This window comes from Capsicum annuum, chromosome 11 (assembly GCF_002878395.1).
Source record: "Capsicum annuum cultivar UCD-10X-F1 chromosome 11, UCD10Xv1.1, whole genome shotgun sequence".
Lineage (NCBI taxonomy): Eukaryota > Viridiplantae > Streptophyta > Magnoliopsida > Solanales > Solanaceae > Capsicum > Capsicum annuum.
The window spans coordinates 233,971,323-233,985,405 of NC_061121.1; the positions used below are offsets into that span (position 1 = coordinate 233,971,323).

At 33.8% G+C, this 14,083-nt stretch overlaps 1 protein-coding gene and 1 long non-coding RNA gene across 4 annotated transcripts; one reads left to right on the plus strand and one right to left on the minus strand.

Moving 5' to 3' along the window:
- The first annotated feature begins 347 nt into the window (after nt 1-347).
- LOC107847629 (P-loop NTPase domain-containing protein LPA1 homolog 2) lies at nt 348-7,531 on the plus strand. Of its 2 annotated transcripts, XM_047400009.1 has the most exons (9): nt 483-654; nt 1,688-1,856; nt 3,121-3,425; nt 4,271-4,352; nt 5,188-5,586; nt 5,685-6,425; nt 6,605-6,718; nt 6,860-6,903; nt 7,014-7,531. In XM_047400009.1, exons 2-9 carry the CDS (start codon nt 1,692-1,694, stop codon nt 7,027-7,029), a joined length of 1,866 nt encoding a protein of 621 aa, XP_047255965.1. In that variant the 5' UTR covers nt 483-654; nt 1,688-1,691; the 3' UTR covers nt 7,030-7,531. The 2 variants fall into 2 exon arrangements, with proteins under 2 accessions (XP_016547491.2, XP_047255965.1); XM_016692005.2 differs by having other exon boundaries at nt 348-654; nt 6,860-7,531.
- A 465-nt stretch (nt 7,532-7,996) lies between these two features.
- Nucleotides 7,997-13,871, minus strand: LOC124888748. 2 transcript variants are annotated; one of them, XR_007047580.1, is made up of 2 exons: nt 12,050-13,871; nt 7,997-8,440 (listed from the first exon to the last, which is right to left on the minus strand). It is a non-coding gene; the product is annotated as an uncharacterized LOC124888748 (long non-coding RNA). The 2 variants fall into 2 exon arrangements; XR_007047579.1 differs by lacking the exon at nt 12,050-13,871 and adding an exon at nt 9,323-9,791.
- Nucleotides 13,872-14,083: the final 212 nt, after the last annotated feature.

Genomic DNA, 14,083 nt, shown 5'->3' on the forward strand with positions numbered 1-14,083 from the left:
TTGTGTATATGTTATTATTCCGAAACTCATTTATAGAATTACAATGAGTATGTCATTTTAAATGCCCTCATTTTCGACAACTAGTTAATTTCAATTTTTTAGTGACATTTTATGCCACAAAATTAAATCACGTTTTAGTAGATTTTATGTATCTTTAATTTAAAATTATAAAATTAAAAACTTGTCTTTAATTTCAGGGACTTCATATTAAATTAAAATTAAACAAATAAATTAGAAGATAGGGCAATTGTAATACACAACTTTTTTCACATATCTTAAAAATGTCTTTCTTCATTTCTTAAATTTCGTGTCAAGACTAAACATGTTCACATAAATAATGACAGAAGAATTACTATAAATAGACAAGCAGGGACCCACTCTTTCTGTTCCTTCCCACGTGATATTCGACCCGACCCGACCCAAACCCAGACCCATGTGGTTTCTATTTTCATTCTTTTTTTTACTATAAATATGAATTCGTGTATACAAGTATGTATATTTATTTGATGCAGAATGTGTTAATGGCGAGATCGCGTTGGAAATACCTTTCTTCTTCTCCTTTTCCTTCATCATTCTCCGCCTCCTAACCCTAAACCGCGGCCGCCGTCATCATCAGACGGAACCGACATTGAATACACCGAATTAATCAACCAGGTTCAAGTCCGATTCATTGTTATTGTTATTTTGTTGTAATGTATGTGATTTTTGTATTTTTTTTCGTTGTGGAATTGATGATCGATGATGCCTAGGAGGTTGATTTAGTAGGTGTTTGTTCATGTTTCATTGTAAAAATTAGCAAAAAAAAAATTGTATTTGCAAATTGGAGTTGTGTTTGGCTGTGAAATGAATTTGAGTTGTTTTTGAACTTTTCTAGGTGATTTGGAGTGAAAAAAGTGATTTTTGTAGTTTTATTTTGTTGTGGAATTGATGATCGATGATGCGTAGGAGGTTGATTTAGTAGGTGTTTGTTCATGTTTCATTGTGAATTAGCACAAAAAAGTTATATCTGGAAATTGGAGTTGTGTGTGGCTGTGAAATAAATTTGAGTTATTTTTGAACTTTTCTAGGTGATTTGGAGTGAAAAAAAAAAGTGAAAAACAACTTTTTGCTGTATGTGATTTTTGTAGCTTTTTTGTTGTGGAATTGATGATCGATGATGCGTAGGAGGCTGATTTAGTAGGTGTTTGTTCATGTTTCATTGTAAAAATTAGCAAAAAAAATTATATTTGGATTTTGGAGTTGTGATTGGCTGTGAAATAAATTTGAGTTGTTTTTGAACTTCTCTTTGGTAATTTGGAGTGAAAAACGTGAAAAACAACTTTTTGCTGTTTTTGGAAAATTTGGAAAAAAATAAAATAGAATTTTTCGAAATTTTATGGCTAAAGGTGAAATTTTGTAGGCATTTGGCCATGCTTCATTGTGAAAATAGAAAAAGGTAATTTTTTGTTTTCAAAGTGAAAAAAATGATATTTGGAAATTGGAGTTTTGTTTGGTTATGAAATGAATTTGAGTTGTTTTGAACTTTTGTATTGTAATTTGGAGTGGAAAGACAGAATTTTTCGAAATTTTATGGCCAAATGTGTTTTCCGGAGTTCTAACTCCAGCAAAAAGTGAAAATTTTCATGGCCAAAGTGAAATTAAAGTATATGCATGATTGTATATTTTGCTTTTTTATTTTTGGTCGTAGGGAAATGGCTACAGAGGTGACAAAACTGTTGTATATAGTGGTAGTAGATGATGATGATGATAAGGAGGAGAAGAAGAGAGAGCAAGGGAAAGACTCTTTCAGATATACACGTTCTGTTCTGCAAAGTACTCTTCAACTTATGGGATGTAAACCTCGACATGCCTTTAAGGTGAGATTTTTTCTTGATGATTTCGAAAATGTGCCATCTTTATGATCCAATTTGATTTACTTCCTCCATTTTAGTTTGTTTGTTTGGTTTTGACTTGAAACGAAGTGAGTATTAACAAAGTGTTTCAATTTGTTTGTCTGGTTTTAATTTAGTATGGAGTTCAAGAAAGTGTTTTAGATTGTCTGGTTTTGGTTTTGACTTGATAGGGAGTTTTAAGGAAGTGTTCAATATGTTTTTTTGATTTTGATTTGACACAGTGTTTAGAAAAGTAGAGAAGATTTTTGAATTTTGAGGTCGTAAAACTAAATATAGGTAGAATGTTCCAAAATGTTTTTTAATCCTATGGTCTCAAACGTACCATGTGGAAGGAAAGGTGGAAACTTGAAATCAAAAAATTGCCAGAAAAGGTAAGAAGCATTATTTGAAACTGGTAAAAAAGGAAAGTAAGATTGACAAATTAAAACGGAGTGAGAACAGTTTTTGGAAGCTTTTCCTTCCTTACTGTTGAACTTGTTCATCCACAGTTATTCTTAGAATTATTGTTATTCTCGGTAATTGATTTGTGGTAAAAGCATTGTTGGGATGTTAACAATCTTTCCAGGTCAGTTATGAAAAGGAAGTTTAATCATGTATTTCTAGTCTATCTATTGTTTTTCTAATCAAGGTTGAAGTTGAAAGTCAGATTAATGACTATCTTCGTAAATTCGAATCCCCCCCATCCCATAAAAGTTGTGTTTTTCCAGGTAATGAAATTAATGCCTCTCATGTTAAAGCTCACTTGTAATGTGTTGCTTCAAAAATATATGCTTGAGAATTGGATCCTGCATAAATGCTGCCAAGAAACATTCTTGCCCATCCTTAAAATTTGAGTTTTAATGAGGCTTATGTTTCCTTTTTAGTAGGTACAAAAATTCTGTGTTCAGATCCTCCAATAATGCTTTTAGGTTATCGTTGGATCCTCCTAAGTTTTTTGCATTTTTCTGAGGATTAGACATGTATGCTGTGGCATTTTGGAGGATTTGAGCAACGTATTTTATTCGTATATCCTTCTTAAAGGACATTTAAGTCTCATTTGGTATTCTGCTTCTAAGGATTGGCAAGAATGGTTTTCTTTTACCCTGGTGATGGAAGTTCGCATTCATAAGATTCCACTAGTCCATTATTTGATGTTCTTTAGAGGATTCTTTTGCATCGTGACTTACAAAATCGTCTAGAACATATAAATTTTGGGGCTTTAATTACTGAATCATTTTTTAATTAACAGATAAGCAGAACAGTTTTTGACAAGATGAGAAGTGAATGCATGGGCGCTAAGTTGGTTTCAGCAGATAGAGCACAATTGGGACAGAATAACTCTAAAGGACTTCATCCTAAAGAGTCCAGAACCGTTATCGATGCATTTTTGGATAAAGGGAACAATCAAAGCGAGAGCATACCATTTGAGTTGTACAAAAGGCGCACGACGGTGATTGTCAGGAGAGGAACTTTCCTGGATGTTGTTTGCGATGCTTTAACCGAATACAAGTATATGGGGCCCAACCAGAGGGCTGACTTAATTTTAGCTTGCAGGTGAGGTTCTGCTGTCTCTCCCTTGGTATTACAAGGTGTATTTCGCTGTTCGTAACCCCTACCCCCATCTCACTCACACACGCGCAAATCGTAGCGATTTATATAACGACATGGGAATTCTTGTTTTGTGGCTTATCCTTCTCCCCTATCTGATATGGTGATATTTCTAATAGTATGCAACCACTTAGAAAAGAATGATCTTTTTCCAGATCTTTTTCTAGATATTGGTAATTCTTTGGCCTAATCTGGAAAGAGTTTTTGCAGAAATATGGGAGTTGTAAGAGAAGAAAAATAGAAGTTTCCATATTAATGATCTATTTGGTTTCATGGGTAACCGATATAATTTATCTATTGTTCCGTTAGAGCGCAAACTGATGTATTTGTTAGTGAATAGAACAAGTATTATGAAATGAGTCTGCCAGTCTCATCAAATTCATGCTCAGACTTCGCTAGCAATTTTCTCATCACCTTACGATGAGTAGATGACCGAATCCGTAATTAAGTTATTGAAATTAGAAATGTGTCTAGTCATTTACAATTATGGAGTAGTTGTTGCCTTTGGGGGCTTCCTCAATCTCTTTTGAATTAAAATTCAATCAGCATAGTTCTGGATTGCGCTAATCAAATTTATCAACATCATTTTCCTTTTAACTTTTGTTTCCTGTATTTGTGGTTATGTAAATTTAATATCACTTGTTAAATTAGGGGAATAATGGCCCTATCCACTTGTATTTCCAGTTTCCATGATGATTGATATAGGAAACTGGTGATGTGCTCAGTTTCTGATATTCTTCAGCAGTGTACCTTGTTCAATATTTTTTCACAGAGTTGTTGGTATGTTTCAGGATTCGAGAAAGAAAAGAATCTGTAATTGTGCTATTGTGTGGTACTAGCGGCTGTGGCAAATCTACCTTGTCTGCTTTGCTGGTATGAGTTCTCTCATTGCTTTTGGCTTTTGTACTAACCTCCTACTTTTTGCATGTCATACTTCCTTGGTCCCATTTATTTGACTCCATTTGAATTGATATTAATCTGACGTATCTCCTATACAAGTGATAATGGAAGAAAATACCAATGTAATAATTGTAAAGGTAGTTTGATCTTTTAAAAGCAAAAGGAGCAAAATAGCTACTAAGCTCATGGGGCTTGAAGTGACAAGCAAAAAGGGTAAGGCCATGCATCTTTTTAAGTGTGTGCATAATTTATGGAAAAATTAAAAATTCCAACTATGAAGTGAAGCACATAATTTATGAAAACCAAACAATACCAAAGATATATGGATAGAGTACTATAATGAACAAATTGCAATCAAAATTATTGATTTCAGAATCTGAGATGCAATAACGCTGATATTAATCCAATTACTCAAAGTTGAGAACCAAAAGAACCATTTTTCTTTTGTTAGGATTATTTTGCAGTTACTGTTTGAAGCACATGGCTTCACCAATGAAACAATAACCCCTCGCTTCACATTGCTACATCGCTTCAAGTGGTAAAGCAATCGCTTTTAGTAATATGGAGTTTGATCGGGAAATTATCACATCAAAGGTTCAAATTTGATGTAGTTTCAATGAATTTGAACCTTGATAAGTGAGAGAACTCAGTAAAATAAGTAATATCATTGGTGGAATGATGTCAAGACATTATAAATTGGGACATAAGGTGTTCGTTATTATCGCTTATTAATCTCCTGAAATGGAAGATTGCCTTGTATATTGGGACATGAGGTGTGTATGATTTCCTCCTCCATTAATCTTCACAGGGAAGCAGGTTGGGTATAACGACTGTGGTGTCCACCGACTCCATTCGACATATGATGAGGAGTTTTGTAGATGAAAAGCAAAACCCTTTACTTTGGGCTTCAACATACCATGCTGGGGAACATTTGGATGCAGTAGCTGTTTCCGAAGCAAAATCGAAGAAAAGGGCGAAGAAGTTAGCTGGAATTTCAACCCCACCAATACAAAAAGAAGGTGTAAAATCTCCACTTGCGGGGATTTCAAATGCTGTTGAGTTGATTAGTGCCAGAGAAATGGCAGTTGAAGGATTTAAGGCACAGAGTGAGATGGTAATTGATAGTCTTGATAGGCTAATCACTGCATGGGAAAACCGGAATGAATCAGTCGTTGTGGAGGGTGTTCATTTGAGCCTTAATTTTGTGGTAATAATTAATTTTAAATATTGTATATTATGCTTTTTACCTGGAGGCACCTTTCCTGTGGTGGTTAAGTTGGGGCATATATTTTCTTATACCTGCAGATGGGACTAATGAAGAAGCACCCGTCAGTCATACCTTTTATGGTTTACATTGCAAATGAGGAAAAACATTTAGAAAGGTTTGCAGTACGTGCGAAGTACATGACTCTTGATCCTGCTAAAAACAAGTATGTCAAATATATTCGGAACATCCGGACAATACAAGAATATCTCTGCAATCGAGCTGACAAGCATTTGGTGCCAAAGATTAACAACACAAATGTTGATAAAAGTGTGGCTGCCATTCATGCCACTGTCTTCGGCTGCTTACGGAGGCGTGAGGCAGGAGAGCAACTGTATGATCCAATCACAAATACAGTTGCCGTCATTGATGAGGAATACAGAAGCCAGTGTACTGCCAATTGTGTGAGCTCTAAGGGGATGTTTCAACTGATTCAAAGAAAAGGTTCTTCTAGGCACTTGATGGCTCTTCTGAATAACGATGGATCAGTAGCAAAAGCTTGGCCAGTTTACACCTTGGGCAATGATGGCAAGCCTATTGTGGATCATTCTGTTGCGAGTGGAATAGGGACCCCTATGTATGGACCACTGCAGATTGGCAAGGCGGAACCTATTAATCTGCAATTTGGCCATTTCGGGATCAGTGCGTGGCCGAGTGATGTTGGTGGTACCAGTCATGCTAGCAGTGTTGATGACTCGAGAGGTGAGCTAACAGACAATGGCAGCAGGTACTATTCCTCTTGCTGCAGCTCACCAAGGTTGCCTGAAGGACATGCAAAGGAGGTACGCCTAGAAGTTCTGATGGGTTTTTATAAACTAGCGCATAATGTGCACTTTTCACTGTATTACCCTTCGCTTGATGGAGCTTGGAGTTTGTATATATTTCATTCCTTAATTATTTGCGCCTTCCATTTAGTTCCATTAGTTCTTTGATGCATTTGTATTTTTCACCATAATTACAGCTCAAAGAAGAACAATCAGTGCATGGTAGCGATGATGAAGTGGTTGATGAATCACTTGAAAGAGACAGTGACGAGGATCTTACTGATGATGGTCCCAAACTAGTTGATGAGGAGGTATGTAGAATCCTCCCTTTTTCTTGCCAAACCATTATACTTGTCGTGCTAGGTTCCATTGAATTAATTTGAAGATTAATCGATTTTTTGCTAGCGACTGAGGATTTAACCCTCTCTTTTTTTGTTTAATAATGCACACAGGAGGAAGGCTCAGTGGATGAGGAATCTACGAAATCAGATGAGGAGTATGATGATCTTGCCTTGCTAGATATTCAAGAAGATGGTTATATGACCGATATTAATGAAGAGATACTCAATAAGTCGGAGTTTAGTAACAAGGTCGTACCTGTTTCAGGGGACGAGCTAACTGAAGGTTTGGAGACGTATAGGAAGAGCATCGACCAATCATTCAGAAGTAAGAGTGCTGTAATTTTGGAGCCACCACTGGGGAGCTACGCTTCTTTTCTCAAAGAGAAGAACGAGAAGAGAGTCCCAACTTCTGGCAACATTCGAGTAAAGAAACGTTCTAACAGCAGCATTCCAACCTTGGGAAAGCATGGAGCACTGATTAATGGCTCCCCGGAAGGAATGTCTAGGTAACATCATAGGTTTATTGTGTTGTTTTCTCTCTCGCACTTGATGCAGTTGAAGCATCGCTTCTTGCATCCCGTGAGACCTTAATTCCTTGTTTCGTATTTGACTTTGCCTAGCAACTGTGTCTTTGTTTTTTTAGCTTTGGTTAAACTACCCGAAAGAGGTATTACCTCTGTGTATAGAAAGTGCATCTGCATAAATTATGCCAGAGGGAATGCCTGTTTTATTGTGTGTCATTGTGCATTGTGCACTAATTAGTAGATTTCCAAGCTTACTGTATCCAGATCTTCTTCGATGGCGTAACACTTCTTTTATCACCGACATAGTTGTGACGTTTTCTAGATCGCGCACATAAGATCTAATGTGGTTTGACCCTTTCTCTAGATCGTGTGCATAGTCGGAGTTTAGTAATCACTCCAAATTCGAAATTCGAACTCCTTTGGTATATGGGAAACAAAAACCAAAGTTTGAGTAGCATACAAGTCATCGTCTTAGCAAATGATCTAACTCCTAAAATATGACTTGCAAACAATGATTTGAATCTGATGTTTAATTGTTTAAGTTGAGGGATAAATTTTTCGTTTATGCTAGAAATGTAATTTGAATGTTCTAAAAATTATTTCGAAAAAAATGTCTACGGATATAAAAAACAACAGCAACTCAATATATTCCTACAAAGTGGGTAACGGGAGGGTTAAGTGTACGTTGATCAAGTAGATTGGTTATTTCCGATAGACTTTCAACTCAGGACAAATAATAGTATAATAAATTAAAAAATATAAAAATAAAACTGCTAGATAATAAATGAGATAAAATTATTTGTTCGAGATCAGAACACTACGAATAAAAAACTACAAGAAATCATTGGCATAGATATAAACAGTGCACTCCTTTCTACTATTACGGACACACTTCTACTTACTAATCCTCTACCTTCATTCGCATTCTCCACACCTTCTTATTAAGGGTCATGTCCTCCGTAAGTTGTAGCTGCTCCATGTCATGTCTAATCACCTCCCTCCAATATTTCTTCGGCCTATTCCCATCCCGCCTACAACCATCAAAAGCCAGCCTGCCTGTCACACCTCCATACTAAAGCATCCGTGCATCTCCTCATCAAATATTTGAATTATAGCAATTTCACTTTCTGCATCTTATCTTCCATCGAAGCCACTCCAACCAAAGCCACTTCAAACAAATTAATTTTATACAATGAAGTCACATAGTCATAATGCATAAATAATTGTTGTTGTATGTTTTATTGACAGCGCAAATCTTAATAGTTAATCAGTTTCAATAATCAAGTGATTATTTTTACGAGTTTGTATGATCGTACATACAAACTAATTGCCTTAAAATTTTAATTTGAAATGCATAAATCATTTAGTACAGTAATATAACTTAAACAATTAAAATTTTCATATTATTAACGTTTATATAGTGTAGGGTGTTTACTAAAAAAGACAATATACATATTCAAACAACAGCAACTTTTAAAAAATAAACTTATCCAACCGAAAATATTTTTTTATGTCATAAATTATCATCATTTACTAAAAGATATGACATAAAAGAATAATAAAAGCATGCAAAAAACTTTATAAGAGTCTAACAAGTCTGAATTTGCCATGATATGAAGAAACAAAGAAATTATAATATTTATGTTAAAAGAACATTTTAACGCACTAAAAAAAATTCCATAAAAGAATGAATGACATAGTAAAAACATTTTTAAAAAAATCTATTAAGTACATAATCCTTATTAGGAAAAATATTTAATATGTAATTATAATATTATAGATTTGCAATGATAGAAAAATATAAATAAAGGAATCTAATTAATATTATGAGTTGGTCAAAATTCTTCTGAAAAAGGAATTAACATAAATTTCTTATTTATTATCCATGTTCATTTTTGGTTAGTTACCCCAAAAAGGTGATAATTTTATGACTATGAATACATTGGTGTGATAATTTTGGTTAGTTACCAAATAAATGTGAGAATTATTATCACACTATAAATACACTCTACATTACATTTTGAGTCGAATCATGATAAACTCTACTGACCGCAAACCAGTTATCCCTAAGAAGACATTGCGTTTGCAGGCGAATGAACTCACTCGCAACCCTATGTGGTGGTGAAATTGACATTGTAATTCTTTCTCCTGACAACAATATCATCTATTCAACTGAAAACTCATCTGTCACTTCAGTTGTGGATCGATTTCTCGAGGTGAATCCTTCACCCATCTCCCAGCCCCGTCAAAATGTTAAAACCCATTTTGAGAGGCTGATTGCAGAGGAGAAAAAGCGTGGTTAATATATTTCCATGAAATAATATATATGTCTTTTTATTTATTTAGTGTCATTCATTGACATTACTCAATAATAATATATATGTTTTTTATTTCTTTTTTGATGAACAACTTGTTACCTTAATAATTGTATGGCTAGAAAAACTAGTTACTATATACCAATAGCAAATGCCTTTAGACATAAAGGATTGAAATTTGATACTATATGTACTATAAAATCTCATAAAAATTTACCTTATTGGTTTTTGTCATTTCTTCTTCAAATCAATGGACCCCCCCCCCTCCCCCCCCCCCCCCCCCCCCCCTCCCTCCACCCGACCACCAATCCCTCTTCTCTTTTTTTTTTTTTTTTTTTTTTTTTCACAAATAAACCCCCCCCCCCCCCCCCCCCCCCCACCAAATTTAAATGGACCAGTTAGTACTACTACTGCTGTTTTTGTTTCTCACTTTATATATATGTGGAAGAAAAAGAATAAGCCAAATTCTAAAAGTGACAAAAGCCCCTTTTCTTGTATAGAACATGTAACATGGCTAATTAACCATTGATCTTAGTCTAACCCCACGCCCCCGGCCCCAGTGGCAGAGCCGGGATTTTCATCAAAGAGGTTCACAAGTGAACATACAAACTAACCGAAGAGGTTCTATATCCACTATATATACATAAAAAATAGTTTTAAACATGTATATATAGTATAGTATCACACTCATAAAGATGGAAAATAAAGAAAGAAACTAGAGCCATGCCTGTTTCTTAATTATTTTACTTCATATATTATAGAGCCATGCTATAAAAAAAGGTACTATTATAGTTCATCTTGCATACGATGTTTACATCAATATATTTGAATAATTTATTTTAACATTTCAAAATTAAAGTTAGGTCACATGTCGTTTAATTATGATTAAGTGATAAATATATCATGTGTATAAAAAACATAATATCTTGCGTCCATTAATTTAGCGCAAACATTGAGATAAGAGGTTTTACATCACCACTCTCATGTGCGGTGACGTCAAATTTATCTAAATCTAATATTTTTGGTGAAAAACATAACACTATGTCTTCAAATCTATTAAAATTCCAATGAATAATATGTTTGAATCGATAACTTTAAAAATATAACGAAAATCTTGAATTCGCACTCTAACAATACAAAATGTAAGTGTAGAATTACCATAAAAGCCCATGACAAGAAAAAAAAGGATAAAATTCAGAAATAGCATACTTATTCCTTTAATTATGAGTTTCATAGCAACAGTTTCATAATTACATAACACAACAAGTTGTATTTTGTATTTTTGCAAACAATTACTACAAAAATATAAATACATATGATTTTTACTGCCCTTATGATCGATATGTATTTTTACAAACTGTTGCTACAAAATGTAATTTGATAAAAGTATTGCTATTTTTTGTAATTTAATACTTAAGTATGTTACTTGGTCCCTTATTTTTGACAACCTTAGTGCCTATGTGGCACATACGTGGCACACACGTGTGCCTACGTGGATCCTTCAGTGTGTTGTGCCACGTAGATAGTAAGGTTGTCAAAAATACGGTTTTAATTAGTATAGAGGGGTAATAGGACCCTCCTAAAGTTCGGGTGTATCTCAATCTTTTCACGTATAGTTCAAGATGGAAATAGAGTATTTTAACTTAAGAGTATCCCAACAATCCCTCTACAATTAAGTTGTTCCAAGTGACCCTTCACCACAAGATCCATGGATTCTCCCTTTCGAATTAAGTTCCACATGACCTAGCTACTACCATGATTGACACGTCAATTTCCGATATTCGTATGTATATCGCTCACACGAGAGAGCATATACGGACATCGAGCCCGGGGTTAGCTTTTTCTCGTGCGCATGTGTGGATATACATCCTAGCTAAGCCTGAGACCATCACTCCGACATTATCTCCATACTCATCTCGTCGAATTATTAACTTTGATATTCCACATGACACTTCACCACGATTCATGAGTCTCTATTTTGAATTAAATTCCACATGACCTATTACCATGATCGATATGCCAATTTCTGATATTCATTGTATACCCTCAAAGCATTTTGTATTCACGCAGAGTCCAAAAAGAGCGTGAGCGTAATGTAGGCATTGATCCTACCTTAACTCAAATATCGATCAATAGCTGATCGATTTCACAGTTTAAAATCATGACTTATTGATTATACTGAAACACCGTTTCTCCAAGGCTCCGCTTCTTCTCATTAATAAAAAATCCAACCTAATAATGACAATTGACATGCACTAATTTCATGATTTTGCTCACAATCAAAGTCACAAAAATCCAGAATTACAACAAGTTCCCATATATCAAATTTTTCATTTTATTTAACAGACAAACATCACTTGGATGATTTTTCATTTTCCCATGAATACTACACTTAAAATTATATTTTGAATCTTTTTATTAATTTTATAAAAAAACAAAGAAACTTTGCAACTCAAACTAACCTCTTCTTCCAGACTTGAAGCTTTTTCTCCAACTCCTTGACCTAAAATAAAATCAGATTTAAAAAGGACATTTTGATGGTAATATTTATATGAATATATAAGTTATATATGCTGACAGTATAAAATATATAACACACTATGGTTAATGTATTTTAACATGTTATGTCCTCTATTTTAATTTATGTTTGACTTGATTTGAAGTATAAGGAACATACTAGCTACTGTTTGTGAATTCAGACACAAAATCTTTAATTTTATAAGCATAAACTCCAAATAATAACTATGCTTACAAACAACAACATTGTATTCCCACAAAGTGTGGTCGGGAGAGTAGTGTCGGAGCCAGAATTTTTATTGAGGGGTTCAGAAGTAAATATACGAACTAGTCGAAGAGGATTCAACATTTACTATATATACATAAAAATATTTTTGATCACGTAAAAATAGTATAATTTTCTGACGAAGAGGGGTTCGGATGAACCCCTGAATTCAATGTGGTTCCGCCACTGCCGAAGAGGACAGAGTGTATGAAGTTCGTACGTCTACCTCAGAGATGAGGTAGAGAGGCTGTTTCCAACAGACCCCCGGCTCGATCAAGACAAAAACAGTCTAGAAAAATATGCAATATAAGAACAAGAAACAGTAGGTAATAACAAAACAACAGCTTATAACAGAAAAAAGGAACAATCTAGAAAAATATGCAATATAAGAACAAGAAACAGTAGGTCATAACAAAACAACAGATTAACTGTAACAGAAACAAGGAGTAAAACAACAGATTGTAACAAAAACAAAGAGTACTATTCTTACTATGGTAAAATTTAGCATAATTACTTACCTTATAAGCGATCTGATTGTATAAATATATATTTTTCGTACCGACCAGGAGAATAATAATAACAATAACAGATCTACAGCAGTCCTCATTTCATCTATCTGCAACAAAAAAAATCTAAACTTTCACCTGTTAGATTCTGAAAAAAAGTAAAAAAATAAATAAAGCAGATAGTAAACAAAATTAAAACAAGTACATATAATATAACTGACAAGAATATTGATAAAGTACTGTAAAATACAGTAAAATAAAATTAAAAAGAGAAAAAAATTCATCATCTTTCTCCAGGTATAAAGAACTGAGCATTCGTACTACTACTGCAAAGTATTGAACAAATAATATCGTTTCATATGTATAGTGGATGTTGAATCCCGCGAAAATCCTACCCCTGCAGCTCGTATTAGGGTTAGGGCAGAGTTGGAGGGGCGGAAAGCGATTCATCTGAACCCCCTTCACATAAAATTAAAAGAACTTTTATTTATAAATTTATATATATATTGGATATTAGAAACCCTAAAAATCCTGGTTTGACCGCTGATAGCTGTTTATTGCTGATGCAGCATCATCAAGATTCTCACATTCCAAAAAAAAAAAAGGTCATGGTAATATATATATTCTATTTTTTCATTTAAATCAAATCTATACATATCACCTTGACTCTTAATTTTCATGTATGAATCTTGATGATGCTACATCTGCAAACAACAACTGTGTTGATTGTTCAATCCGCGATAACTCGATTCAAATCCAGAACCCTATTTTCTCTGTATCGTTCCAATTTTATTGGCATATGAACCACACAAACCCTAATAACCTTCAAACATAATTTATGATTGGTTTTTACTATAAATAAGTAAGCAAAATCCAAATATATACATATCTAGATACAATTGTAAAGATCTAAAAGAAGAATTTACTATTTAAAACTTCAAAATATTTTTTTCTCTTTCTTTGTAGATTGGATTTATTAAAAAATATACTATCATAAGTTAGACTACAAATCTATCCATATTGAAGAATAAGCTAAATCAATACACTAAAAATTGATTAAAAAATATATATTTATAATAAAAACAAAACTCCTAGAAACATATAGTTCAAGACTATATATAGCAAATGAATATAGAAAAAAATAACTAAAAATAGAGAAAATAATATGCAAGATAAAATTAATTAACCATCCTACTTAGATCCAAGAA